Source organism: Syzygium oleosum, unplaced genomic scaffold (assembly GCF_021117445.2).
Source record: "Syzygium oleosum isolate NSW1041296 unplaced genomic scaffold, Sole_v2.1 Sole_v2.02, whole genome shotgun sequence".
NCBI classification, from domain to species: Eukaryota; Viridiplantae; Streptophyta; class Magnoliopsida; order Myrtales; family Myrtaceae; genus Syzygium; species Syzygium oleosum.
The window spans coordinates 21,766,618-21,793,252 of NW_026607486.1; the positions used below are offsets into that span (position 1 = coordinate 21,766,618).

Consider the following 26,635-nt stretch of genomic DNA (forward strand, 5'->3'; position numbering starts at 1 on the left):
CCACCACCAAACAAGGATACAGATGCTCAGTAGGCTCACCACACTTAGAATCCACTAAGTGATACAGAAACCTCAAAATAGGCAATAGAAATGCAGGAGAAAATCCTCAATTGTCATTCAAAAAGTAGTGCCCCTCCAAGTGACGCCCTAGAGGGCTTACATAAGAGTCCAACAAGCTTCTAACAACTTTATTTAATGCCTAGGAACTTTGCAAACATTAAATCTAACTTAGTAACTTGAAATCATTTAAACAAAAACAAACTAGCAGCAGCCATTTAGCATTCAATGCTCTTAACCAGATTTGCACCATTGCTTCTTTCCAAATAGCATGACATGTGGTGAACTAATTCCATGTAAGCATCATGATAAGTGACACACAAGGAGAAACAATAGCTGGACATGTCGGTGCAACGCACGGGCGAAATGCATCAGATGATGTTGTGACATAACGCAAAAGTTAACGGATCTTGCAACAACGCGGGTGTTCTTGTTTATTGCAAGTTTGAAAGCATGCTGAGATGAGGTCATTTAGTCTCTTTTCTGTTTGTTTGTTTTGCGTAAGAGCACAGCACGGTAATTTAACTTTAATCTGACGCTCAAGCACGGATGTTGGTGGGATAACAGAAGGAATACGCCCCAGCCTTAATACAAGATAGTCTAGAAAGTAGAAACCGTTTAAATCCAGCTGTTGACATCCTTTCACGTGTGATACAGGAAATAATAAAATTGCCATGTGAAGCATCCTAGAATCGTGACCGTAGGGTTGGCTTATTTCACGACTTACCAGCCGAAGGTTAGAGGTTGGAGTCTGTACCGCATGATGTTTGATTTATTGTTTGGCCAAAAGGAAATATTAGAAATTGTGCTGCATTGATGACAGCTTGGCCCTCGGAGAACATAAGGAAGGACAGAAGAAAGGAAAACGTAGCCTAGTCTGCCTGAAATCAGGTCATCAAAAGAGTTTTCTGTGTCTCCTACTTAGAAGTACCTGCACTGCATCACCTTTCTTTCTGCTCAATTAAGATGAAAAAACTTCAGCGGGTGTCCTGGGGCTGGAGGCAATGAAAATCTGTATCTTTAACGGGAACTAGAAGAAAGCAAGAAAAGGACAATGCCCCTTCGCTTCAGCAAGTAAAAGATCAAATGAAATGGAGCTGCAGCTGACATGTGCTCGTTCTATCGAGATGGTGATTTTTTCAAACATCTTTTCGAAGCTTTCCAGCTTCTCCATCACGCTTACGACAGACAAATCTGATCAGAACAAAAACCAAATCTAGTCGCTCCACAACTCCTCCCTTTTTATCACCTAATAACACAATTCACCTCACACCGAGATCTTTACTGAAGAACATAGTACGGCCGCAGCGTTCTTTCAGATGCAGGTGCATGTTAATGTGCATATGAGGTTCGATACATCACATGCTTCCATTTAATATTATGTTTCTGATTGCCAGCCTATCTATTCTAGCATAAGAAGCTCCCCCCAACTGGTGAGGAATCGAGAATAAGCAAGTAGGTGAATATTGCCACCAACTGAAGCTGAAATGCCACCTAATGTTTGGGTAATCATTTTACCTAAAACCCCCAAAACATGAAAAGAAAAAAAGTCCCCACTTGCCCTCTCTCCTCTCTGTCTTGTCTCTCCTGTCGTTTCCGTTTCCATTTCCTTCCTCCGATAGATGATTGAGTTCTTTCGCCTAGTAGAAGTGACAAGGACGCGCATTGTTTTTTAATTCTATTTCTGCAGAGGCAAACCTTGCATTTGAAGTCAAGCCACATCATGTCTCGCCCACTTCGCACCCTCCACAATACAAAAAGAAAGAAAAAGAAGAGGAAATCATCTGGACCGGATTCAACCCTCGATCTATAATATCATTTTTATTTCGTTCCACTTCTCTATTTCTATAACGTGATCGATCGGTCTTTACATATGCACGAAAATTATCCGGGCCGTCCGTCCTGTTCATATACATCAAATAAAGCTTTGTTTGCGAAAAAAATGAGCGTGGCTTGCATTTGAAGTGAACGCATTTGCCTAATGTAAGCGATAGTTTTGTTAAGATATCACCCGTTTTTAGATAGATGCAATCAAAGGTTGTTAGAAGTACATTTTGTACTTTGATGTGCCTCAACAGCAAATGAACTCATCAACTCCATTAAGCTTCGGATGCGGCATCGATCTCCATGAACGTCACGCTTGCAAAACATAAGTCGTTCCTGCTTTTCTCCTAGTAATAATCATTCTTTGGGTGAAAAAGATGCTACATCTATAGTACTTGCAAATAAATTTACCCGAAAAAGCGAAGATAACCCCTTTTACTATCTAAGGTATATTATTTAATCATTGTATACATATTTGGCCTCGAGATTAGACATTAGTTTGTGGCGCCACGTGATTATTGATTTCTTCAAGGTAATTCTTCCAACGTCTAGCATCGATGTTTTGCAAATTGTGCACGAGCTTCGCCAGCTTTTGAATCGCTCGTGAATGGTCATGTCAAATTAAATAACTCTTTCTTTTACCGAGTTTTACCTTAGGCTCTGTTTGTTTCGTTAAAAATAGTTTCTTAATTTTCCGATGTTTGATTTGCTTAGAAAAATGAAATCAACGGAAAACCTATACTTCAATTAAGGAAAATAATTTCCTCTTTAAAATATCGGGGGTTATTTTTCAAAATACGACTAGGTATTGATACTTTGATCCGAAACTCTGCGCTTGAGCATGAAAATCCCAACGTTAGTTCCCGCGTCTCTGACGTAGGACTAGATCTCCGGCACTTGGACTCAGGTCTATCAAGGCCGGGCTTGGGACTCCGGTTCCCATGCCTGGATCTTCGACGTCCGTGCCTAGGTCCATTGAGACTGAGCCCGGGACTCTGGTGCCCATGCCCAAGGCTCTTGACACCAGTGTCCGGGTCCATTGAGGCCAGGCCTAGAGTCCCGGTGCCCATGCCCGATGCCTTGGCACTCGAGCCTAGGTCCACAAAGGTCGAGCACCGGATCTCGGTACCCGAACTTTGATTCCCAAGACCTGGACCTACGTCAACAAAGGTTGTACCTTGGACCAAGTGCCTGGGTCGGGGTCCATTGAGGCTGGACTTGGGATCTAGTGCCGGTCCTCGAATCCTCTACTGCTCATGTGCAAGTTACTAATGCCCGGACAGTATATGTCTATTTAGAAAAATCAAATCAGATTTTCTATACTAAACGATGGAAAATAAATCCTAGTTCATTTTAAATTTTCAGCCAAACACTGAAAAATCATTTTCCTGGAAAATGGACTTCCGAAAAAATATTTCTAAAAATGTCACATTTTTCGCAAAACAAACGTAACTCTAGTGTCACGAACCTTTGCATACACTAGGCTAAGCTATTTTCCATTTTTCCAAGACGAAGTGTTAATTTTACAGAATCACAATTAACAAATTTCGAACATAAGGTTTAAAAAAGGACAGACAACATGTTGTGCACATCACGTGGAATGTGCATTAATTAGTACGTGAACAATTTAAAAATGGAAATACGGAGATGGTGTCAAGAATATGGTAATAAAAGAATTTGATATTCTCGACGACCTTGGTATGAGGAAGGTCCATTGATGAAGTTTTTCAAATCCACAATGTGGCATCATTGTGCTCCTTAATAATGGTCGCACAAATTAAAAAATCAGTAGCATCTTCAATCGAGTTTATTATATAATGCACATATAAACATCAAGAAGTATGAGACTTAAGATTCAACTTCTAAATGATATACTCTTTGTATAAACTTACATAAAAGAGTGATCTTTTGCATATTTGATCTTATAAGTTGACCCAGTTGGCAGCCGCCACGAGATCGAGTTTATTATGTAACATGTTCAATCGAGTTTATTATGTAATGCACATATAAACATCAAGAAGTATGAGACTTAAGATTCAACTTCTAAATGATATACTCTTTGTGTAAAATTACATAAAAGAGTGATCTTTTGTGTATTTGATCTTATAAGTTGATCTAGTTGGCAGCCACCACGAGATCGAAAAAAAAAGCCGAATAACAAATGTGGCTTTGAAAATGTTGGTGGACTCTTCATAACATGTGATGTTATAATATTTTCTTTTTCAAAGGTACGAAGGAAATTGATACAAATGAAAGAAATAAGGGAAAAAGCCACCAAAAATCCCAAACTTTGCCATCTGTGACACATTTACCCCGAACTTTTTTTTGCGACACCAAAAACCCCGAACTTTGCTTTTTGTGACACATTTACCCCAATGTATTTAGTCCATGGGCATTTTAGTCTTTTTTGCTTTTTCTTTTTTTTTTCTTTTTTTTTCCTTTCCGGCGAGGGGGGCCTCGCCGGCGTCCGGCGAGGGCTGCCCTCGCCGGTGTCGAGCGAGGGCGGCCCTCGCCGGCGTCGGGCGAGGTTCGCCCTCGCACGGGCGAGCGAGGGCGGCCCTCGCCCGGCTCAGGCGAGGCGGCCCTCGCTCGCCCGAGCGAGGCGTCCCTCGCCGGCGTCGGCGAGGTCCGCCCTCGTGGCGAGCGAGGGCGGCCCTCGCCCGATCGGCGAGGTCGACCCTCGCCGGCGTCGAGCGAGGGTGGCCCTCGCCAGATCCGGCGAGGCGGCCCTCGCCGAGATCGAGCGAGGGCGACCCTCGCTCGACGTCGGCGAGGGTCGCTCTCGCCGATCCGCGAGGGCCGCCCTCGCCGGCGTCGGCGAGGGCCGCCTCGCTCGCCCGGGCGAGGCGACCCTCGCCCGACGCCGGCGAGGGTCGACCTCGCCAGATCGGGCGGGGCCGCCCTCGCTCGCCCGGGCGAGGCGACCCTCGCCCGACGCCGGCGAGGGTCGCCCTCGCTTGGGCGAGCGAGGGCGGACCTCGCCCAACGCCGGCGAGGGTCGCCCTCGCACGGCGAGCGAGGGCCGCCCTCGCTCGACCCGGGCGAGGGCGAACCTCGCCGGCGCCGGCGAGGGCCGCCTCGCCGGCGGCGAGGGCCGCCCTCGCTCGGCGTCGGCGAGGGCCCCCTCGCCGGATCCGGCGAGGGCAGCCCTCGCCGGACGCCGGCGAGGCCGCCCCTCGCCGGAGAGGAAAAAAAAAGAAAAAAAAAAGGAAAAACAAAAAAGACGAAAATGCCCATGGACTAAATACATTGGGGTAAATGTGTCACAAAAAGCAAAGTTCGGGGTTTTTGGTGTCACAAAAAAAAGTTCGGGGTAAATGTGTCACAGATGGCAAAGTTTGGGGTTTTTGGTGGTTTTTTCCCAAGAAATAAATCATTGAAAAATTATATGGATTTTTAAAACTTTGACCTAAAATCGAGAGATTATGTCTATTATGTGAGATCAAATTTGTGATACGTTGCAATCATTTTCAGAAATATATGGGTTAATGTTGTTGACAATGATATTGTTATATTCACATGATTTTATAACTAAAGGGAAGGGACACTTTACCACATCTTGATCATGATGATCAAACAAAGATAACCGATCAGACGGTTAGAAACTTATATCACACATCAATTTCCACATTTTTTTCCCGTTGACATTCTATTTATTCTTTTTTATAAATTTAAAGTCTTAAATATATATTAGGAATAAGTGCATTGAAAATCTTAAAACTTGTCATGAAAGTACAATTGAGTTTCAGAATTTTCAAAAAGTATAATCAAGTTCCGAAATTTGTCACGAAAGTGCAATCGGGTCCTAAAATTTTCAAAAAGTGCAATCAAGTCCTAAAACTTATTACGAAAGTGTGATCGAGTCTTAAAAATTTTAAAAAGTACAATCAACGGAAGGACTTGATTGGATCAATTCGACAAGTTTTAGGACTTGATTATACTCTTTGAAATTTTTATGACTCAATCGTATTTGTTTTTTCTAAATCAGAATCAATCGACTTAGTTAAACTTTTTAAAAGTTTTAGAACTCGATTACACTACGGTAAAAAAGGGCATTTCTCTCTAGATATCATTCCCTATGAATCATTTACATATCAAAAGCCACATTTACAGATTCCTAAGAAACCCATCAGCCTCAAATAAAACTCATCAGCGCCCTCCAAACAGAGGCAGAAGGCATCACCCCACCCACCAAAATGAAAACACCTCTCTCTTCTTCTTCTTCTCCGGCGTCGTCGTCGTCGCTTTCTTCTTCTCTGAGAAAGACGCGTCTCTCGCCTTACCTCTTCGCCCTGCTATCGTTCATCGTCTTCGTCTCCATCCTCTACGGCGAGGACCTGGTCTGCATCTTCGGTCAACAGCGCCAACTCCGCCCGACCTCGCCTCGGCCCGGGCCGCGAACCGGTGAGTTGACTCGTCCCTCCATCTCCTCATCTAACGTAGAGAAGACGGATTCCGAAACGCGGGGCGCGCGCCCCGCCGGCGGCACTATCTATGAGGCGGCCGTTGACGGCGTTCTTCGATCGTCAGAACAGCGGAAGAGCGGCGCCAGCGGTGGCGAGCCGGTTATTCCCTTCGCGATAGGGAGGGGGGAGGAAGGGTGCGACGTGTTCAGCGGGAGGTGGGTGAGGGACGAGTCGGCTCGGCCGAGTTACGAGGAGTCGGAGTGCCCGTACATCCAGCCGCAGCTGACGTGTCAAGAGCACGGCAGGCCGGACAAGGACTACAGGAACTGGCGCTGGCAACCTCATTCCTGTTCTCTGCCCAGGTTCCATTTTCTTCTTTATGTTCTATCAATATTTTCAACTTTTTCTTAATGCGTGTCGGTGACTTTTCGTTTCGTCTTTTACTTCTAGTTCTCTGTTTCTTCTTCTTCCTCTTCCCTGTTGCTTCAACCTCTGAAATGGTAAGGTGGTCAACATGGGGTTGTCTTAATCTGGGAAACACTGTAGCTATCTCATTTTCCTTTTGAATCGTCAAACGAGATTAACTTCGTGGGAATAAGATGAAGAAAGTTTCGAGATTTTCCGGTGAGTCTTTGAAGAAGCTCTTGACTGCCGTGGATGGGTTGATGTCGTTTCGTGGGAAAGCTTGCTTCTCGTGATGGCACATTCGAAAAGTTCCACATAATAGAGATAGTTGGCAAGCCCACTTCACGCCTCAAAGAGAATATGGAAGGTCCACCATAAATATGAATTAGAGATCTGAAAGTTGACTCGCCATTTTGGGAGATCAGAAGGTACGTGGTGTTTTTGCCATGGGAGTTGCTGCCTGCCCGACGCCAGGGCGCCGGCGGGTCTGGCCTGCCGGCCATGGCATCAGCTTTGAAAACAAACACTACCTAATGATTCCAACAACTCTGCGGTTAGATATACCAAATGAATCAGGACAATGAGGGTGGCATTGACTTTTAGGACACGAGATTGATTTCTTTAATATGTTTTTTCCATTTACCCCACAATGCACCTGTCTTGGAATCCAATCATCTTGACTGTGTCTAGCACAATGTCCTCATCAATTGTGATGGCTCGCATCTATTATTATTCTTCTACGATCTTGATCGCGGACTCCGTCGCCTGCTTCTGGGTTCTGCAGATAGTAATCGCAATTTTTTGACTACTAAAACGAAGGACTTTCGCGATATAAAAGTCATTAGTGGAGAATGGTTTGATAGAGAGAAATTGCATCATTGGCGGCCACAGGCTAATTTTTTTTGAACTGTAAAGTCAAGCAAACCAGATACCTGGAACTTTTACCTGGTCATGGCCACAGGAAGTCACTGGACGGGTTCTCATTCTTATCTTTTTCCAATGCAACATTTAGGACAAGTTCATTCGCAATAAACTGTCTAGTGAAGTTAGTCTGTCGATGTTTATTTCATGAATACAGTCGTTGAAGTATTCGAACTCTACGAACAGGCGATCAATCCTGTTGGCTCACGAGTCATGACAATACTATGTAGCAGAGCCATCGATTAATTATGTCCCCTCAATCTTTTAAATCTGGTCAGTCAGAACTTGCTGGATTGTTTTCCTATTAGGAAACTCTAATGTTTCTTGCGACAAATTACTTGTGCAGATTCAATGCAACGTTGATGTTAGAGACGTTGAGAGGGAAGAGGATGATGTATGTGGGTGACTCCCTAAACCGAGGGCAGTATGTTTCGATGATCTGCCTCCTCCATTCGCTCATCCCTGAAGGTTCCAAGTCCATGGAAACCTTTGACTCCCTCACTGTCTTCACTGCCAAGGTAACCCAAGAATTTTACTTTCTCAATTTGTGTTTCCCCTGCAGACCGATCGATTAAACCAAAACAGATCATCCCTTGTCCGTGTGCTTGGCAATTCTCATTTTCTCTCTTTGAAAAACTTCAGGACTACAATGCTACGATCGAGTTCTACTGGGCGCCATTTCTTCTCGAATCGAACTCAGACAATGCCGTCATCCACCGGGTGACTGATAGGTTTGTACGCAAAGGCTCAATCAACAAGCACGGGAGGCACTGGAAAGGAGTGGACATACTGGTGTTCAACACCTATCTTTGGTGGATGAGCGGGGTCACCGTGAAGATCCTGTAAATCCCTTCACAATTCACATCATCACTATGAAAACCAAGATCATTTTGATTCTTCTCGGTTGTGGACGGTTACTAATTGGCCGGCTAGAGGTTGGTTTAAACAGTTCTGATCAAAACCTTTTTGCAGGAAAGGGTCTTTTGAGGATGAGGTCAAGGATGTTGTGGTGATGAGCACCGATGATGCTTATAGAATGGGAATGAAAAGCTTGGTGAGATGGGTGCAGAAGAATATGGACCCTAAGAAGACCAGAGTTTTCTTCACTAGCATGTCACCTACTCATGGAAAGTATGTCTCTCTCTCTCTCTCTCTCTCTCTCTCTCTCTCTCTCTCTCTCTCTCTCTCTCTCTCTCTCTCTCTGAAAATACAAATTCTAAATCGACCTGTTCTAACTTTTAATTGGAAATAATTCAAATCGATCTGTTCTAATTGAACATACGCGCGAAACTTCTTGCAGTAGCGAAGAATGGGGTGGCGAACCGGGAGACAACTGCTACAACCAAACGACGCCGATCAAAGATCCAAACTACTGGGGCTCGGATTCTCGGAAAAGCATAATGCAGGTGATAAGCGAAGTGTTCAGCAAATCGAAAGTGGCCATCACATTCCTGAACATAACTCAGCTCTCGAACTATCGAAAGGACGCTCACACGATGATTTACAAGAAGCAATGGAGCCCGCTGACTCCGGAGCAGCTAGCAAACCCTGTAAGCTATGCAGACTGTGTGCACTGGTGCTTGCCTGGCCTTCAAGATACTTGGAACGAACTTTTATTTGCTAAGCTATTTTATCCTTAATCAATCGAAATTACACCTGTAAAAATGGATGCTGCAACATTTCTTTGATTCTTTTGATAAAACGAAAAATAGAGCGTGCATGGAAACCAAGAACAAAATTAGTAAATTTTCGTGACTAATAGTTGGAGATGAAACGATCTTTCGATTTGAATTAATACAAAAACACATTTGTTTTGTCCATGCTGTGATTGTTAAGTCTCAGGAACCAAAAGGGTCCTATAAATTCTCACGGCCAGGCAAGGTCAGAGAATTATGCACGAAATTTGTGAAATGGGCAGGCCCGATCTTAGAGCCCGGCCGGGATAGATCATGGCCCCATTGATCTTCTCTAATCCTGCTAGGCTCTCCCTTCACCTTCCCAGATCCTTGATGAAAATCTTCTCAACCGTAGAAGAAGCGGCAATTCTATGGCTGAAATTAATGAAATCAGTAGTCTTTTTGAGTTGGTCAGTGGCCTTTTTATAGAAAAGCTACTCGTTATTTACGCATAAGTACCTATAAAATAAGCCACGGATGTCATCCGGTTTTTAAACCCCAGACCTAATCAGAAATTATCCCAAGTCGATTCCACAAAATTCTCAAGTGGGCACACGAAATCAAGTACAATTCACGTGTATCTGGAAAATCATGATACCGGCCAGCTACCCATTAATGGATCTGGCTAGAGAGGATGGCAAGCTTTAAAAGTATCGAGGATAAGGTGGTCATGCTTCCTCCCTCAAGAACTGCAAAAAGGGTGAAAAGGAGGAAAAAGAAAAGCATATAGCTTTGAGTTCATCATGTAGAACCCATAACCAACATTAAGATTGCTTGCCTGGTCGACCCACTTGCAATGTCACGCTTAGCTTGCAATCCACATCCTTTTGCCAACCGCATCATACGAGACACAACCAGGAAAGCAGAACGCGAAACCAGAACCGGGGATGTGAAAACAACCACCTCTGCGTCGTTTCGTACAGCAAGTTGTTGAATTTTATTTGTCCACTCTTGCTCTGACAATAAGTTTGCGCCTATTAAAATTCGCAACTTGCGGCAGCAGTTAGTTGATTCCGTCCATAGACAACTTTTAGTAAATTATTGCATCGATGAAGAATATTCATATATGCGAGCCCGCCGTGCATGAACTTGTCAGGTAAAAAGTCGAGTACCCCATTTTCCTCTCTTGCTTTCTAGATCGGGCTAAAGAACAGACTGTTTATGAGATTCGTGGTATGTCTTTATTAATTAGACCGGCGATCCTCTCAATTGGAGAGGAGTAGATCGTCTTAAGTCCAGATGCTGATATGCATCATCCGAAAGAGATCGATTGCGGCGAGATATTTGTCGGGATCGCGAGGATATAAGGTAAGAAAAATGAGCGAAAGGTTTAAAACAGCTACAGTAGTCTGCTACATACCGATGAATCCTTCAAATCTGGCGTGGGATATACGCATGAGAATTTCGTGCAAGGCGAATAGGGGAGAGAGAGAGAGAGAGAGAGAGAGAGAGCGACAGAGTTGACATATTCAAATGGCGAGATGAGAATACGACTCTGCAATTCTCCCCAAGCTGGTAGGGGAAGCGCGGATGATCTTCAACTTCGGCAACCTAAGCTCGTTCTTGGATTAGAACGAGTTCATATGTACTCACGTATATGAACAGAACACAAAGAAGGAAGAAGTGAACAAGAATAAATTGCGCTGATTTGCAGCTCATCAGGTTACTAGAAACTCTCTGAAAGGAGAGAGACATTTTAACATGGTAAAGTTAAAACTATGAAAAGAACACAAAAGAGCCTAACAAAATGACCCATATACAACGTCATCTTCCCCAGTTGGTGCTCTGAGACGACAGAAGCCGATCGAAATGATGAACTTCCCAGCGCTGGCTTTTCAAGATCTGCTCGACATCAGGCGAAATAAAGACACAGAGAGATAAAAAGATTGATGTAAACTGTTTCTCTTTTTGGTGTTTCTGGGCAATTCTTCGCTTCTTTTCATCAGCGGAACGAGTCGGGGTTCACAAATTCCGGGCCATGTTCTCGGCGATCTGAGCCAAGGACTGAAGATTGCAGTTGACGATGGTGTCGACGAACACGCACGTCTCCTCCTTGGTGTTCCCGGTCGGCACGTCCACCACGTACGACTCCACCACCGTCGTCCCCGCCCCTCCCCTCGCCGCGTGCAGCGTCGTCACGGACCGGTAGTTCGCCAGACGGTGCTCCCCGCCCACCACGCTGAAGCTCATCACGTGCCGCTCGTCGTCCAGGATCTCCAGCCTCTCCTTGCTCGAGTTGGCGGGCAGCCCGGACACGACGCGCACCTCCCTCACCGTCCCCACGTGCCCGTCCCCGTCGATCACGTGGCAGCTTTTCAGGAAGTGCTTGTACGCCTGCGGCTCGTCGAACCGCCGCACCACCGACCACACCGCGGCCACCGGCGCGTCGATGGACCGGACCATCGCGGAGCAGCACTGGTTCGGGCCCACCGCGCGGCGGTGGTACGGGGCCGCGTAGTCGGGCACCGCGCCGGGGGGCGGAGCCCCCGCGAGCACGGCCGGCTGCCCCTGCCTGTGGCAGCCGAGGCCGGCGGCGGGGGCGGCGGCGTTGATCCGTTGCAGCTGCACGGAGAGCGTCATCTCTCTCTCTCTCCCTCTCTCTCTCTATCTCTCTCCCCAACCTCTGCGCTTCTTCTTCTTCTTCTTCTTCTTGTTCTTGCTGGGTGGTGAGAGAAAGGCCTGAGCATGAAATGATGAAAGCGGATATATATGTCCGAAGGAAGGACGGAAGAGATCCATCTGCGTGTTTTAGCGTTGTTTTTTTCCCGTCCACTTGCATTAAGATTTTGGCTAATTTCTCGGAGACGAAGAAAAGGCGAAAGCTTCGCCCTTTTTGGTGTGTGTTTGAACGAAAGGAACGGGAGGGCGATAAAGAACAGCCCAGCTTACGCGGCCGGACATGCAAGTGGGTCGTCAACTTGCACATATTTTCGCCCTTATTTTTTCCCCCTTTTTAGACCGAGTTTAGGTGAATTTTCTATTTTTCGATTTATTGTTTCCTTTTTGGGCCCCCCCTCTTGGCAAAGGGATTTCCTTTTTTTTTTTTTGGTCGGAGCAAAGGGATTGCTTTGACACCTTGTTTTGTACGTTTTGCGATCTTTTTCTTTTTCTTTTTTTGTTAATGCCCGCCTTTTTATAATCATGCCACACATGTCGATTAAAGAAATGGTCAACTTGCAGTTAGAATAATCTGCGGTGCCATCCGGATTAAGGACTTCCTCGTGAAAAAGGTCATGTTTGATCAGCGAACATAATATTGTTTCTCATGCGGCCCCCGCGACAATATCCGGAAAAAAAAATGCATGTATAATGCGCAACTAGCCAAGACATCGTGGGGGAGAATAATAGTTTGTCCCACAAGTTTTTTTTTAATTTTTTTTTGGGTTGTAGCGAGTTACTCCTGGACGTTTCGATTTCTGCGTTTTGCCCCTTATCTTTTGAAACCGGTGGCGGTGCACTTCGAGTGTTGACTCCAGCCAGATTTTTCGTACATAAAAAGACCACTTGACTCCACGCGACTAGCTGTGGAAGGCAAATTGGTTTATATCATCCGTATATACGAGACACAAGTATAAGGACTGATCAAAAGTACGTTTCAGAATTTTATATCGATGTGCATTTGGGGGTTGAGTCCGGTCTAATTCTTGCCGGAACTTTAGTACCATATCTTCACATGCTATGTATATTAGAATTATTCTTTTATGTTTTACATGTACATTCTTATACGATGAATTTGCACTACAAAATCAGTCGCGTGCTTTCACGTGATCGGAGCTCCACGCGAAAATTGGTCGGGGTCAATGCCAGGGGACACAGTGGAACCGATTTCTATAATTCACCGGAGAAATTGCAAAAATCGAAACGTCGGGGGAGCAATTAGTTTGCAACGACCTTAAAAATGTGGAGGGTAATATGTCATTTTCCCCGACATGGTACAATTAATTCCGCTCTGATCTATCCAAAATCTAAGTCCATCCCTCACTAAAGAGGGATTGTTAATTTTTTCCTCCTATTTTGCTAAGAGACTCTTAAGGTACGTCCTCTTTACCATAAAACCTTGCGGTCAAATCCCAACCGGCTGCTACTACCGAACAAGATTATATACCATTATTTTATGTAATAATTCGCCGCTATACAAGAGTCTGTGCCTGCTCCCTAGCTAATATGGTACAAACCTACGGATACAATTTTTTGAATTTATGTCATGTCGCATATTTACATCGCTAATGATAATAGTCTAGAATGAAAAAGTCGCGTCTCGTACTCCCCAATTTCTTTATTGTATCTTTTTCATCCCGGAGAGAATATATACCTTTTAATTGCTTTACATCTAGGAGATCTCAAGGTCCGAACGAGACTCTAGATAAAGCAGTTTTAGGTCCTGCTTAGGACCGATCATGTCACAGATTTACTTCGCTAGGAGTTTCAGAAATTAATTCGGTACACATGTTCATAGATGATACTCTTCCGGGATAAATGAACAAGGAGGTGAGGAGTCTTCGGCGGGGGTTCGTTCCTCAAAAGCCCCATTTGCCCATTATGTAGAAGGACTCTTGTCAAGCGGAGCTGTACGTTCGACATCACTTGGCGTACTCAAAGGGGACAAGGCTTTGGATATTCATACTTAAAAAAATGGGTGTTTGCTGCTTTTATAAAAGATTTGATGACCCTTCCAATAAGATCGACGTACAACGCATCGGGTCATGAGTGAATCCCATAGCCAACTTGAGATTTTCTTTTGGCATTTGAGGAGGAAACTGCGATACAGTGGGCGGGTTGACCCCCTTCTCAACCAATGTTCCGAGACGAGCCTTACCCGCATCAAGTAAGAGGAAAGGGGTTTTGCTTTGTTGACATGGGGGGAGGGGAAAAGATGCATTAACAATAGGTTAGTGTGGGGCTTGTCTATAATTAGATCTGTCAAAAATGGATCATAAATCCATTTCTTAATCAATATTTGATAGATTGAGTTGTTATATAGGTTAGTTTTATTCGGTGAATGAGTCATAAATGAATCTAGAATAGTAAAACCCAAAATAATATAAGTGTTAAATCGATTTACAACTTACTTATATCCAACTTACATCTATAACTCTTTCTTCGCTCTTTTTCATCCTCATTCGATCTCGTGCTCTCACCTCAGTTTGGATCTTAGATTTGGTATTGTTTTAGTATTATGGGTCAGGCTGGATATGAGTTGCTAGATTTGTATTGCATGTATATTTGATGGGTTGAGTTGTTATATAGGTTAGTTTTATTTAGTAAATAAGTCACAAATGGATTGAGAATGGTAAAACCCAAATAATATAAGTGTTAAATCGGTTCACAACTTACTTAGACCCAACTTACATCTATAACTCTTTCTTCACTCTCTTTCGTCCTCACTCGATCTCGCGCTCTCACATCAGTTTGGGTCTTCAATTTGGTATTATTTTAGTATTATGGGTTATGCTGAATATGAGTCGCTAGATTTGTATTGCATGGAAATGGGTCAATTTAGGTCGGACTATTTTTTTTTTATCAAACCCACACATTTGACGGGTCTAATTAACCATAGATTAGTTTCGTGCTTGTCTATAAGATATGTAGATTCCTCAGCTCGATTCGAGAGGCAACCACCACTTCTGGGATGATCGATGCGTCCACAAAAAGCTATAATTAAGTCGCGACACCCTCCATTTCGTGAAAAGCGAAAATCCAACTTGACATATTGTAATGGTTTTGGTCCACAGAAGCTGCCAATGAAAGGGGTCACTAGCAACTTAGGAATTTTTATTCTCCGTAGATTGCATCATGCATGAGATCATTCGAAGAGTTAGTAATCGCCAGCCGGGGCCTCTTTAGAATTGGCTTGTCCCCGACCAATCAAGTTTCGAGTTTTCTCGTAGTGAATCTTTTGGTTTTGGGTTTTTGCTCCCAGCGCATTGACATCGACCAACTTTAGGGAAAAAGTTGCTGAACCGTACCGAAATGAAGAAGGATGATGCAGCGCCAGCGGTTGTTCAGACATCAAGTCCAACATCTGCATCTCGTATCGATCGAGAAGCTTCTGGGCCCCGACCTCAAGTACGCAACAGGGCCGAGCCCATAATCTTTCCTTACTTGTTGAGCCCACAGAACACGAAGCCCCCCCAACAGTGTCACGCTTCTTGAGCGGTTGCTTGTGCCGGTGGCACGTTCTCATGAGATGCACCAAACGGATCATTAGGATCAAAAGGAAAAATCGAGACACAAGACTAATTCTGATTCACCTTTAAACTAGAGCTATATTCAGCAAAAGATTTCATTATAATTAATACCTTACACCTCTCTGCTATAATTTTAAATTACAAAAGAAAAAAATTGCATATAGGCAATAGTTGTTAATGGGCCCAACCCCAAGATACTTATAAAATACGAGCCCAAATTATAAAAGTCCTTTGGTGACTAGAGCTCCTGCTCCCGGCGACCCCGCCTAATGAGCATGACCCATACCTTCCTGTCGATGGAGAGCATGAATCACACTTCAACACGAAGTTGGATGAGCTTTTCACCGGGATTCAATTTGTTCAGATGGGTTCCGTCTCGTCTCAGCAGAATGCCAGACTGCGCAACTCTAGCACTGCTCCAACAATACCGCACGCGAGTGCAATCCAAATGCGATTCGAAGTCCGAACAGAGAGAAAAGAAGGCCAGGACCCGCACTGAAAGCTTGCCTTGCACGGTCGAAGGTGCAGGAGACGGATGATGCCTGCCCGCCTCAAAGAACAGGCCACGTTATGGCAGCAGTTTGGCGACTGCATTCTGGGTTTGCCCATCAAAGCCCTGCGCATTTATTTGTTAGTAGCTATAGCGGTTGGAGGGCTCTAGCGACGGATTCTTGGTTCCACATCAAGCCCTGCGTGTATCATTTACGGCTCTACGGCCGAAACTCATCGGGAACAGGCTAAATTGCAGATAATTGGAACAGGACTTCCCCTATGCAGAATCATATCCTACGTTTTCTATAACTAAGTCGAGAGACTGGTAAATCCACAAAATGCCACAACATCAGAAGGGCACAAGCTCAGAATAAGAGGGGAGAAGCTCAATGTCACAACCAGAAACAAATGAATATATCCAGTCTTTTTTTTTTCAGTATTCCACTATACAGTTCGCAATTACAGAGTTCAGCTTACAGAAAGCAAACGAAACCAATACTCAGAAACTCCCAGACAATTCACTCCTATAAAACGTAATTGCCCGATCTAATAGAAGATATCCAGTATCAGTCAGTGAAAGAACAAAGTTAATACTCTCTTCATATGCAACTCCCCCCACTAAAAACTAACTATTGTGTTCTCAATGTTCTACTGCTCCATCTTGACATCTGTGGAGAACTTTGGGTCATTCTCCAAAGCCCTTAACAAATCGTCCACATCAAACAACTCATCCACAGTATAGTCACTAAGCCAGTCGAAATCGACATTGGATTTGCTCTTCAGCTCCATCTCTCCGCCATCTGCATTCGACTCGCCCTCGCGATCGCCGTCCTTAACCTCTGGGCCACAAGTCAATTCCGACTGACTCGAGGATGTCGTGGTCTCGCTCGGGGTGCCCGCCGAATAACCAGTGCTTGGGGGGGTACCAGCTGAATAACCAGTGCTCGGGGTACCAGCCGTATTGGCAGTAGTGCCCACTGGTGTCGTGGCTGCGACAGCCGAATCACCAAAAGACATGGTATGAGATGCGGTGGGGAAATTCAACCTTGCACACGGACCGTACATTGCCCTCGCAGCATCATCATAAGCCTTGGCGGCTTCGATCGCAGTCGGGAATGTGCCCAGCCACAACCTATTCCCTCGGTTCGGCTCCCTGATTTCGGCGACCCATTTGCCCCAAGTCCTCTGCCTCACTCCTCTGTAATTGAAGGTCGTATTCTCGGGTCCACCTTTGCCTTTCATACATCCCTTTCTCGACCCCTTAGCGGGCACCTTACGCACAGGCTTGCCTCCATTGGTCTGCGAATCAAGCTGGTCGTTGTATTGTTTCCATTTCGCTAATGTCTCCGCCACGGACATAGACCCTTCCCTTCTGCTCCGTGACTTCCTCTTCCTGGGAGAAGACAGAGCAACAGAGACAACATTAGTACTTGGAGCCGAAGCAACCATCTCCACCTATTCGAATGATATACAGCAATCAGACTTAAACAAAGACAGAAAAAATCAAGGCGAGATGACTTCATATAGACCCTCGAAGCCTTCGTCCCCAAGTTTCGATAACAGCGCAATTATCTTATTTCCTTTTCTGGGTTATCCGGAAATAAACAGCGATAATGACAACGGAACTTATCATTGCTTGCCGAGCAAGCAAGAGCAGCGTAAAAGACAAAACTAAGCGGGATTTACACGGCGGAGCAGCCAAAAAACTAGGTTTCAAGCAGCAGCCTCCTCTAAAACATCAAAACGCCGAAAAAGGAAAGGGAATATCGCAGCAGGCACCCCCCCACGCGCCCTTCCACCGAACACATCCCCGAATTCAAGATTTGCACACAAACACAGAGAGTTTCAGTTCACCACAGAGAAAAACAATCACGCAGAAGACGAAGGCAAACCGAACCAACCTTTCGATGATCTCCGGCGACATGCGCGCGCGCGCACAAAAACCCTCCCGGATCAAAACCTCTCCTCGGAATCGAACTTCGCCTCCGGTCGAGCGGCTTCTTTCTTCCTTCTTCCTCCTCTGTTTCTCGACGGGAACGTGAATGGAACTAGGGTTCCGGCGAGTTCTGGTGGTATCGGTCGAGACGCTCAGTTGTTTTCTGGTTACTGTTGTTTTCTGGTTCTGGAGAAATCTCCTTTATTCTGAATGACAGTGCGGAAGTCTCCAGTTGAAGGGGGTGGGGTGCGGCGGATATTTATAGCATCTCTAGATATTTCCGGATTTCTTTTATTTTTTTTTCTGAGCCTGTTTTTAATCGGACATAAATAATCGCAAACCGGACGCGCACACATATGGGATGACGTGGCGGGATTTGAGTCGAGTCCGTGGCGTTTCGATCGCCGAAGGTTGTTACACGCGTCGCCGAGGAAGCTTCCGGAAGCACTCGAGCCACACATCGCTTTCTTACCTCCTAAGTACTTTTTTTTTTTTTTTGGTGTGCGTCTCTCTGTCGTCCTGCTCCCCGTGAGCTCGACTTATTTACGGTTATGCCACGGGCTGCCAGCTGGATCACTGCTGTCTCCGCTGGCAAAGGCGCGATTAGGGTTGGGAAGCTCAAAAGGCGAGGTGGATATTTTCCCAAAATATAAAGGAGGAGATATCTTCGCAAATTATCGCACTCCATGGATAAAATAGTACGGAAATGGATGGTGGCGATATTTTATTTGACAAAAGTGCGCCTAGGACACTTCTTTAAAGAGCCATTTAAAGCGGCTTTATAATCTTTTATAGGCTATTACCGTCATGTCGCGTAACATTTGGCGTTTTAAAAATCAGACTATTTTATCTCAACACGACTCTTAATTTCCATTATAAAGCTATTAACATATTTAGATACAGAGACAAGATCACCGAAAATTCTTATTCATTAATTAATAAGCAAATCAAATATAATGACCATTCTCTCGAAAGTTTAGCTTACAAGATTATGGGTGAACTAGGTGCATTACTAGGCCATTGTTTCATGTTTTTTTTTTGTTTTTTGGGTCGAAAGAAAGATTTCATTCATTTCTTAGAATAATGCTCGAGAGGGCCAGCATGCAAATAACAAAGTACAGTTTGTAGTTAGAAGCATACTTTTATCCCTCAAGAACAGATCTGCTACCGTAAACGTTCGGCGACCAATTACCAGATTCAGTAATGAGTATACGCTGAGATCTCCCATTCCATTTGCAACGGCTTGCAGTGTGCGTCTAAGTTCAATGTCCTCATCACCATTGATGTGTAGAGACACCGATATAAATATGTTGAAAGAACACAGATTAAATACTAGTAAGGAATTCTCATATCTATATCTAGATCTAGTCGGGAGAGTAAAACCTCCATATCTAGATCTAAATCTAAATCTAAATCGAGAAAGGACACTGGCCTAATTTCGGAGAGGTTGTGGAGCCACGTCACGAACACCCTTTGCGGTGGTTGTCGACCGGACGAAAAGCCGAATTGATCTCCACACCATGATCAGTTGTAAAAATTTATTCACACACACAAAACTCCCAAAATAGATCAGGAGAGAAAAGAAAAGACAATCAAAATAGAGAAAAAGAAAACCAAAGACTAAGTAGGCTTTCAGTTTTAGAGCTAAAGAGCTTACAGGAAAGCTTCAAAAGAGGAAAGAGTTTTTGAGAAATGAGGGGATTTGTCGAGGGAGAGAAGAACGAAACGCCCAATGCTCCTGCTTTCTTTCATGTTTTATTCCATGTGAGGTTTTGCATCACTAGCATTCTCAAATTTACATGCTAAAATATGATTTTTCAAAATTTCAACATTTTGATTATGGTGGAGACCAGTAGATAGATTAAACGTGCTATTAGAATACAACTAAAAAGATGACAATCACGCTCAAAGGCTCTTCTTTATCAGTTTTCAATTATTTTTATTGCAAAATTGCGATTTCCTTACGGACGGGACAAACTCCACGACATGCCCAAGAAACAGAACTAAAGCTAGGCTGTTTTGTCGAATTTTGGACAAATTCAAGCCCGTATTCGCTTGCTCTCTATATCCATAAAGTGCTCCTCGTCACGACGATCCTTTGCATGACGTCGACCATCTGCAATGCACGGGATGGGGGCGCATGCTGCCCTAGGCTTGCAAGAGCTCGAAGTGTGGGCGGAATACGTCATGACTGACGTTCTCTTCGTGGGGGAGGGGAGCGCATGAGACCGAGAATGGCAAGTTTGATTTGACCATGTTTTCTTTTTTTGGTCGGGATTTGACCATGTTATATTGCGTCGGGATTGGCCAAAGCATGACCAAGATTGAATTGGCTGGCTGCTATTGAATATGAACTTCGAGGAGAAAACTCAAACTTTAACACCAATTCTGCCACTTTTTTAATACTAAAGCTACAAGAGAAAGTGTCAATGTAGTAGTGCAAGTTGCAAACGCTGCGTAATCCCGGAAGATAGTTTTTTTAACCAACAAGTTTCGTGAAAAAGCCCCATTCTTATTGCTAATCGAATTATGATTAGCACAATATTTTAAAAAAAAGGGATAAGGTTGTACTTCAAATTTTACTGAATATGCAATACTTTGCTCATGATTTTTTTTTAAAATCTCTAAAACTTTCCTAATTGAAACTTGAATCTTTTTGTTACCAAAATTGATTTTTTAAATTTTTTTTGAATATATTTCCCTTTCCTTTTCATTTTTTTCTTTGCTTTGTTTCTTCATTGTGTCGGCGAGGGTCACCGACGACCTCATCGGCCGAGAAGACCCTCGCTAGATCTAGGCGAGGGCCGCCTCGCTTGTGGTTGGCGAGGCCGCGATGGCTTGGCCTAGGGCCTTTGCGGTCGACAAAGGTCGCTGGTGACCCTCTTTGGCACAACAAGCAAAAAGAAAAAAAAATTAAAAATTAAAAAAATAATACAAATTGTCCACGTCAGAGCTGATCGTGCCACTTTGGACGGTCAACGTCTACGTTAGCGATTTTCAATTAAAATTGGCTGGATTGACTTAATTGGCAAATTGTCAAAAAGCTTAGGACGAAATTGGTCAAATTGAAAACTTTAGAATTAAATTGACACAAGTGCAATAACTGTAGAACTTTCTTGATAATTTTCTTTGCTATATGCCGCCGCGAGATTTAGTTCACATGTTCTTAGTTCACGCGTTTGTGCACCACGTAGAATTATGGCGCAATGAAAGGCTTTCCCTTTCTTTGTAAAAAAAAAATGAATATTAAACATTTTCTAGCATGTCCTATACATTTTTTTTGGTCGAAACATGTCCTATACATTATTCATACACAACATAATACGTATTTTTTAAAATTGGTTTCTACTTGTAGAACGTGTGCTTTTTCGTTATTATCTCATAAGTGAAAGTGGATGCAGCAACGTACAGAATCTTCTAATTAAAGACCATATTGATCAGGTGTTAACCTCCCAATCCAAAGCTGGACTGCCAACCAATAAGCATCAGCATAACCCTTTCATGCCTGTAATGTTCAAGAACTTAACGAACTTCATCTCCTTAACTGTCAACGAGCTGGTTAGGTCTCCACCTCTATCTTCCCCTCCAACATCAACCTTTCAGTGCTCTCTCTCCCCCTCCCTCTCTCATGGTTGATATTTCATTCTTGAGGTATCTCAATGAGCAACAACACAAGCTGCATCAACCTGCAATCAAAATCCACGAAAAGTATTGATGCGCGGCGCTTGATTGAGGCTGCGTTACACTTGGGTGCGTGGAATCGCGATACATAAGGAAGCAGAAAGGCGCAGGTTTTTCTTTTCGAAGCGATGGTGTTTCCACGAGTTCTGATCTCTCTCGTGGGAGCTTGGCGGAGGAAGCTAAAAGGTCCAAACATTTTGCATTGAGTTGTCGAGGGACTCGAGAGGTGTTTGGCACGGGAATGATCCTATCGACTATGACAACTCAGTGTTCATGGTGCAGTTCATAATCACCATCACGGCCTATGTGATTCTTCGGTTCCTTCTCAAGCCTCTCAGACAACCTAAATTCGTTTGCAGCATACTGGTATGTACATATGCTATTTCCTCCGTGTCACTGCATGTAAGCCCTCGTTTTCTTTAAGGAAAAATCTGGATAAATCTTGTACTCGCGACACTTAACGACTTGAAAACTGTTTAGGGTTTAATTTACATGGTCTTTAGAGGCAATCTTATGCTTTGCGGGAGTTTTAAGAGTTCAGTACGTATCATCAATTGAAGTTGCGCTTAGCCAGTCATCCTGGTTAGTTTTACAACATTTTCTAATTCTACAGGAGGAGGAGATGTGACGATCTTCGAAAAGCGCAGTACGGTTGAAATAGACTACGATGTCTGGTTAGTTAGAAATAATGACCACTACTATATAAGGATCAGCCAGGCCAACTTATTTCATCACCGACTCCATGGAAACTTGCAGTCGAAAGATATATTTCAAACCTGAAATGGTCCTTTTCTTTGACAAAGTTTGCCAGAGAAACAGATTTACCTTTCCTATGCCAACAACAAATTGTATCAGATGAGGAAAGCCTAAGTGAGTATTAAGTGGGTTTACAATAGGTCATCATCACAAGAAAGAAATTAATTGCGAAACCTTCTTGCTGGTGCGTATGTAAGCTTATTTACATATCGAATTTTGGTATTCTGGCTTTTCTTTTCTCCTTTAGTTATTACAACTAATGGGCAAGAAGACATTAATTGGCTGGCAATTAAGGGAAACTGTATGACTCTTATCGTTGCTTTTTTAGGCCGGCATTGTTGCGAGCCCCCAGGTCATGCGGCTCACCAAAATCTTTCCAGAAAACTCCGTCCCACACGAAGAAATCCTTTTGGTAAGAACGGTAGGTGCTCTTGGCACGATATATATTCTGTTCTTAACGGCAGTGAAGACGGATGTAACAGTCATTGAGCGATTGATGAAAAAGGCCTCATTCATCGGCTTTACCAGCATAAATATGAGCACCGCCATCATCTCGTTGATGGTTCATATCTTGAACCTTCCGGGAATACAGAAAGGATTCTCCTCATTCCTCTTTGCAGCGGGATTGTCCCTAATGCGATTTCCTAATGTTGTCTATGCTTTTGATGAACTCAATATCAAGACTTCTGATCTAGGCCAGCTTGCCACGTCGACTTCTATGCTCTGCGAATTATTTGTGTGGATGAGGATGTTGATGAGCGCATACTCTATTGGAAATTTAAAGTTGCTTTGGGCAGTTTTAGCCGTCTCAGCTTCGTTGCTGGTTATATTTGTTGTCATAGGACGTGCGATCAGGTTGATTATCCGGAAGAAGCCTGAAGGGAAACCGGTGCATGAGCTTTATATCCTTTCTATCTTAGTCGGAGCTTTGGTGATAGCATGTCTAACGGACTTGATAGGCTCGTTGCAGTTCGGGGTGATCCTTTTCGGGTTGGTGATACCGAATGGACCCCCTTTAGGATCGACTTTAACTGAGAAGATTGAGCTGATTGCCACGGAACTTTTTATGCCAATGTTCTATGCTGACGTTGGCTATAGTGTTGATATTGCTTCGATCAATATGAATAATTCGAGGAAAATCATCCTTCTGATGATAACGGGTGCTCTAGCAAAGCTTGTTGGAGCTATATTAGCTGCATCATGCTCCAAAATAAGGCTCAGTCATAGTGTCTTACTTGGCCTCATGCTCAACATCAGGGGTCCTTTTGACATATTTCTCTTCAATCGATGGAGGGCAACAAAGGTGAGGTCCATATCACAATTATTATGATATTGATTAGCTTGGATGAGCATGTATGCAACCGATGTTAGGCGAAAAGGCTCATTCTATTGCTGATGCGGTAGAGCCGACCTATCGTGAGTTGAAACAGTGAAGGAATCGCCTTGCATGACCATTAACATTTTAAGGATTTTACCTTGTTTCATATCATTAGGCTTGTTCTAGAATCCACAAAAGGCGGAAATTACACTCCTTTAACGATTTCCTTGAATATAGCATTTGTACAAAGACATGCATACATTAACTAATGTATATTGTAACCGAGTTACTTCGAACTGCAGGAAATAGACACGGAAACTTATACGATGATGGTGATATCGGCAGTGGCGATTACCGCAGCTGTGACACCCTTGATCGACATTTTCTATAATCCTCATTCGAGATTGAGTGCTTCTTCCAGAAAATGCGCAAGATCCATTCAAACAACCCCAAGGAATGTCGAACTACGGGTTCTTTGTTGCGTTCACAATCAAGAAGAAGTCCCCGGCATCATTTCTCTTCTTGAAGCCTCAAACCCAACCATCCAAAGTCCAGTATATGCCTACGTCGTCCACCTGAATGAGCTCATCGGACCCGCGACACCGGTCATCACCCCCTACAACAAGCTTATGAAAAGAGTCAATTCCAGAGGGTCCTACCATATAATGCGTGCTTTCGAGAATTATTCCAACTCAAATCATTTGGTAGAAGTAGAACCCTGCACGGTGATCGCACCATATAAAGGGATGCACGAGTACATATGCAAGGTTGCTCAAGAAAAACTCATTCCCCTCATCATCATCCCCCTCCAAGGTAGCCATGAGATGGTAAATGCCTCAGAGGCCATCGCCTTGCGGAATGTAGGAGAGAACATTCGAGATTATGCTTGGGACAATTATAGACAAGGGCATGAACCGTTGCATGCGTGAAGGACCGGCATTTTCTTGTAAGGTCGGCGTGGTATTCATTGGTGGGCCGCATGACCGCGAGGCATTGGCGCTGGCTATCCGCATGGTCGGACGGTCCGACGCGAGCGTCATGGTGTTTCGGATCGTCTTCCGTGAAGTCGGCAAGGATGCACACGAAGTTATGGACAGGGAGATCGATGATGCGCTCATCGACACATTCAGGGTAAAGGTCGGCATTGACCAAGGCGGCATGTACTGTGAGGTTGCGGTGCAAGATTTCGAGCAAGTGGTTAGCCAAATTGGGAATCTAAAGGACAAGTTTGATCTCATCATGGTAGGACAAAAGAGAAGGGTAAGGGGTTTGTTCCCGGAGGAAACGATGTTGACTTGGAGTGAAATTCCAGAATTGGGAGTGATCGGCGATTTAGTTGCGTCGTCAGAGTTCTTTGGGGAGATGACGTCGGTGTTGGTGATGAAACATCATGGTGATACCAAAGCCTCGTACCATAATAGATTTGGCTCTAGGAAATGCGAAGGCGAGCAACGTCTTCTTGACAGAACAAATTGTTGATAAAACCAATTCTAACATGAATTTTGGTTTCTTCTTTTGCAATTAGGACCCTCTCCCTCTGGAGATCGTAGCTTTTTCCCATGCTATATGGAATAAATGGTTCCATCGATTAGAAATATTAAGTATCAGCATCTGTGATCTCTCTACCATGGTGATTGTGGCAAAATTAGACTCTAGGCGGTCAGCTTGACAGCCTTGGGGTTTATTTACTTTAAGCATTTAGTTTCTTGTTGATTCAATTTTATTTAATTTCATCGAGTAATTTACTTCTCTGCACTTAGGAAGTAGGGTAATCTAATCTAATCAAACATCCATCCAAGCCCCATGATAAAATATCGTCCTAAAATCCAGCAACTTGATCTCTTCTGCCTTTCTCAAAAAAAATTTAATTCAAATTGAGGATACTTTGAATTTGAATTTGTTTCCTCAATTTGAGGATGTGAATTGATTTTGCCCTCGCCATGTAATTGTGTATCTATTTAAACTCATTATGTACATCAATAATAGCACAAGGAAAATTAAAAATTCAAAGCTTCCTTCACTTTGTCTATTTAAACTCATCATGTACATCAATAAGCTTACTTATGATCCTGCTTCTTCTTCCTCATTGCTCTCTCCACCGATTCTAAAGCTACTAGCGTTGTCAATACCCCAGTTCAATCCCCGCCTATTGTGATTTCAAACATTTCCAACCTCATCCCAATCAAACATAATGCATTCAACTATCTCCTTTGGAAATCCTTGTTCACGCCTATTTTACGTGGTCATCGCCTGATGCATCATGTCGATAGCTCTACTCCTCCACCTTCACCTGATGTCGAAAGTGCATTTTTACATAGTGATTTGCAGGAAACAGTGTTCATGTCCCAGCCTCCAGGCTACGTTTATTTGGGCAAACCTAATCATGTCTGTCACATGAAGAAATCTATTTATGGCACCATCAAGCTCCTCAAGCCTAGTATGAAAAGTTTAATTCAAAGCTCTATGATTTTGGATTCATCATCTCCAACTCTGATCCATCACTGTTTATCTCCTCCTGTACGTTGATGATATCATACTCACTGGCAACGATCGTTGCCATAGCTAATCTCATATCTTGGTCATCATTTCCGCATGAAGGACCTTGGACCTCTTTTTTGTTTTTTTGGTGTTCAGATAATATGTAATTTCGAAGGTATACAATTCAATCAGTCGAAGTTTATTATGAATGTTTAGAAGTGTGCAATATGGTCGGATGTAAACCAATCCCAATGCCTTATGTGTCTCAAAAACTTGGCCAAGGTGATGGACCTCCACTATCAGATCCCACTCTTTATTGGAATCTTGTTGGAGCGCTGCCATATGTCACTCTAACGCGTCCTGACATTTCTTTTGCCGTTAATTAAGTTTGCCTGTTCCTAATGTCTCCCACTGAGGATCATCTTGTGGCGTTCAACCGCATTTTGTGTTATTTGAAAGGCGCAATCACTCACAATCTTCACTATTGTCCAAGCCAA

At 43.8% G+C, this 26,635-nt stretch overlaps 4 protein-coding genes across 5 annotated transcripts; 2 read left to right on the forward strand and 2 right to left on the reverse strand.

The window, feature by feature from the left end:
• The first annotated feature begins 6,002 nt into the window (after window positions 1–6,002).
• LOC115666647 (protein trichome birefringence-like 33) lies at window positions 6,003–9,359 on the forward strand. Of its 2 annotated transcripts, XM_030588341.2 has the most exons (6): window positions 6,004–6,285; window positions 6,412–6,649; window positions 7,960–8,131; window positions 8,256–8,455; window positions 8,586–8,744; window positions 8,914–9,359. In XM_030588341.2, the coding sequence occupies exons 1-6, from the start codon at window positions 6,078–6,080 to the stop codon at window positions 9,251–9,253; spliced, it is 1,317 nt and encodes a 438-aa protein (XP_030444201.1). In that variant the 5' UTR covers window positions 6,004–6,077; the 3' UTR covers window positions 9,254–9,359. The 2 variants fall into 2 exon arrangements, with proteins under 2 accessions (XP_030444200.1, XP_030444201.1); XM_030588340.2 differs by having other exon boundaries at window positions 6,003–6,649.
• A 1,593-nt stretch (window positions 9,360–10,952) lies between these two features.
• Window positions 10,953–12,112, reverse strand: LOC115666646 (abscisic acid receptor PYL4-like). Its single transcript, XM_030588339.2, has one exon. It carries the CDS (start codon window positions 11,867–11,869, stop codon window positions 11,252–11,254), a length of 618 nt encoding a protein of 205 aa, XP_030444199.2. The 5' UTR covers window positions 11,870–12,112; the 3' UTR covers window positions 10,953–11,251.
• Window positions 12,113–16,359: 4,247 nt separating this feature from the next.
• LOC115673344 (dehydration-responsive element-binding protein 2A-like) lies at window positions 16,360–18,147 on the reverse strand. The gene is made up of 2 exons (XM_030595486.2): window positions 17,871–18,147; window positions 16,360–17,362 (listed from the first exon to the last, which is right to left on the reverse strand). Exons 1-2 carry the CDS (start codon window positions 17,891–17,893, stop codon window positions 16,618–16,620), a joined length of 768 nt encoding a protein of 255 aa, XP_030451346.1. The 5' UTR covers window positions 17,894–18,147; the 3' UTR covers window positions 16,360–16,617.
• Window positions 18,148–21,859: 3,712 nt separating this feature from the next.
• On the forward strand, window positions 21,860–25,139 carry LOC115673175 (cation/H(+) antiporter 15-like). Its single transcript, XM_030595254.1, has 4 exons — window positions 21,860–21,952; window positions 22,671–23,645; window positions 23,963–24,473; window positions 24,562–25,139. Exons 1-4 carry the CDS (start codon window positions 21,860–21,862, stop codon window positions 25,137–25,139), a joined length of 2,157 nt encoding a protein of 718 aa, XP_030451114.1.
• The last annotated feature ends 1,496 nt before the right edge of the window (window positions 25,140–26,635 follow it).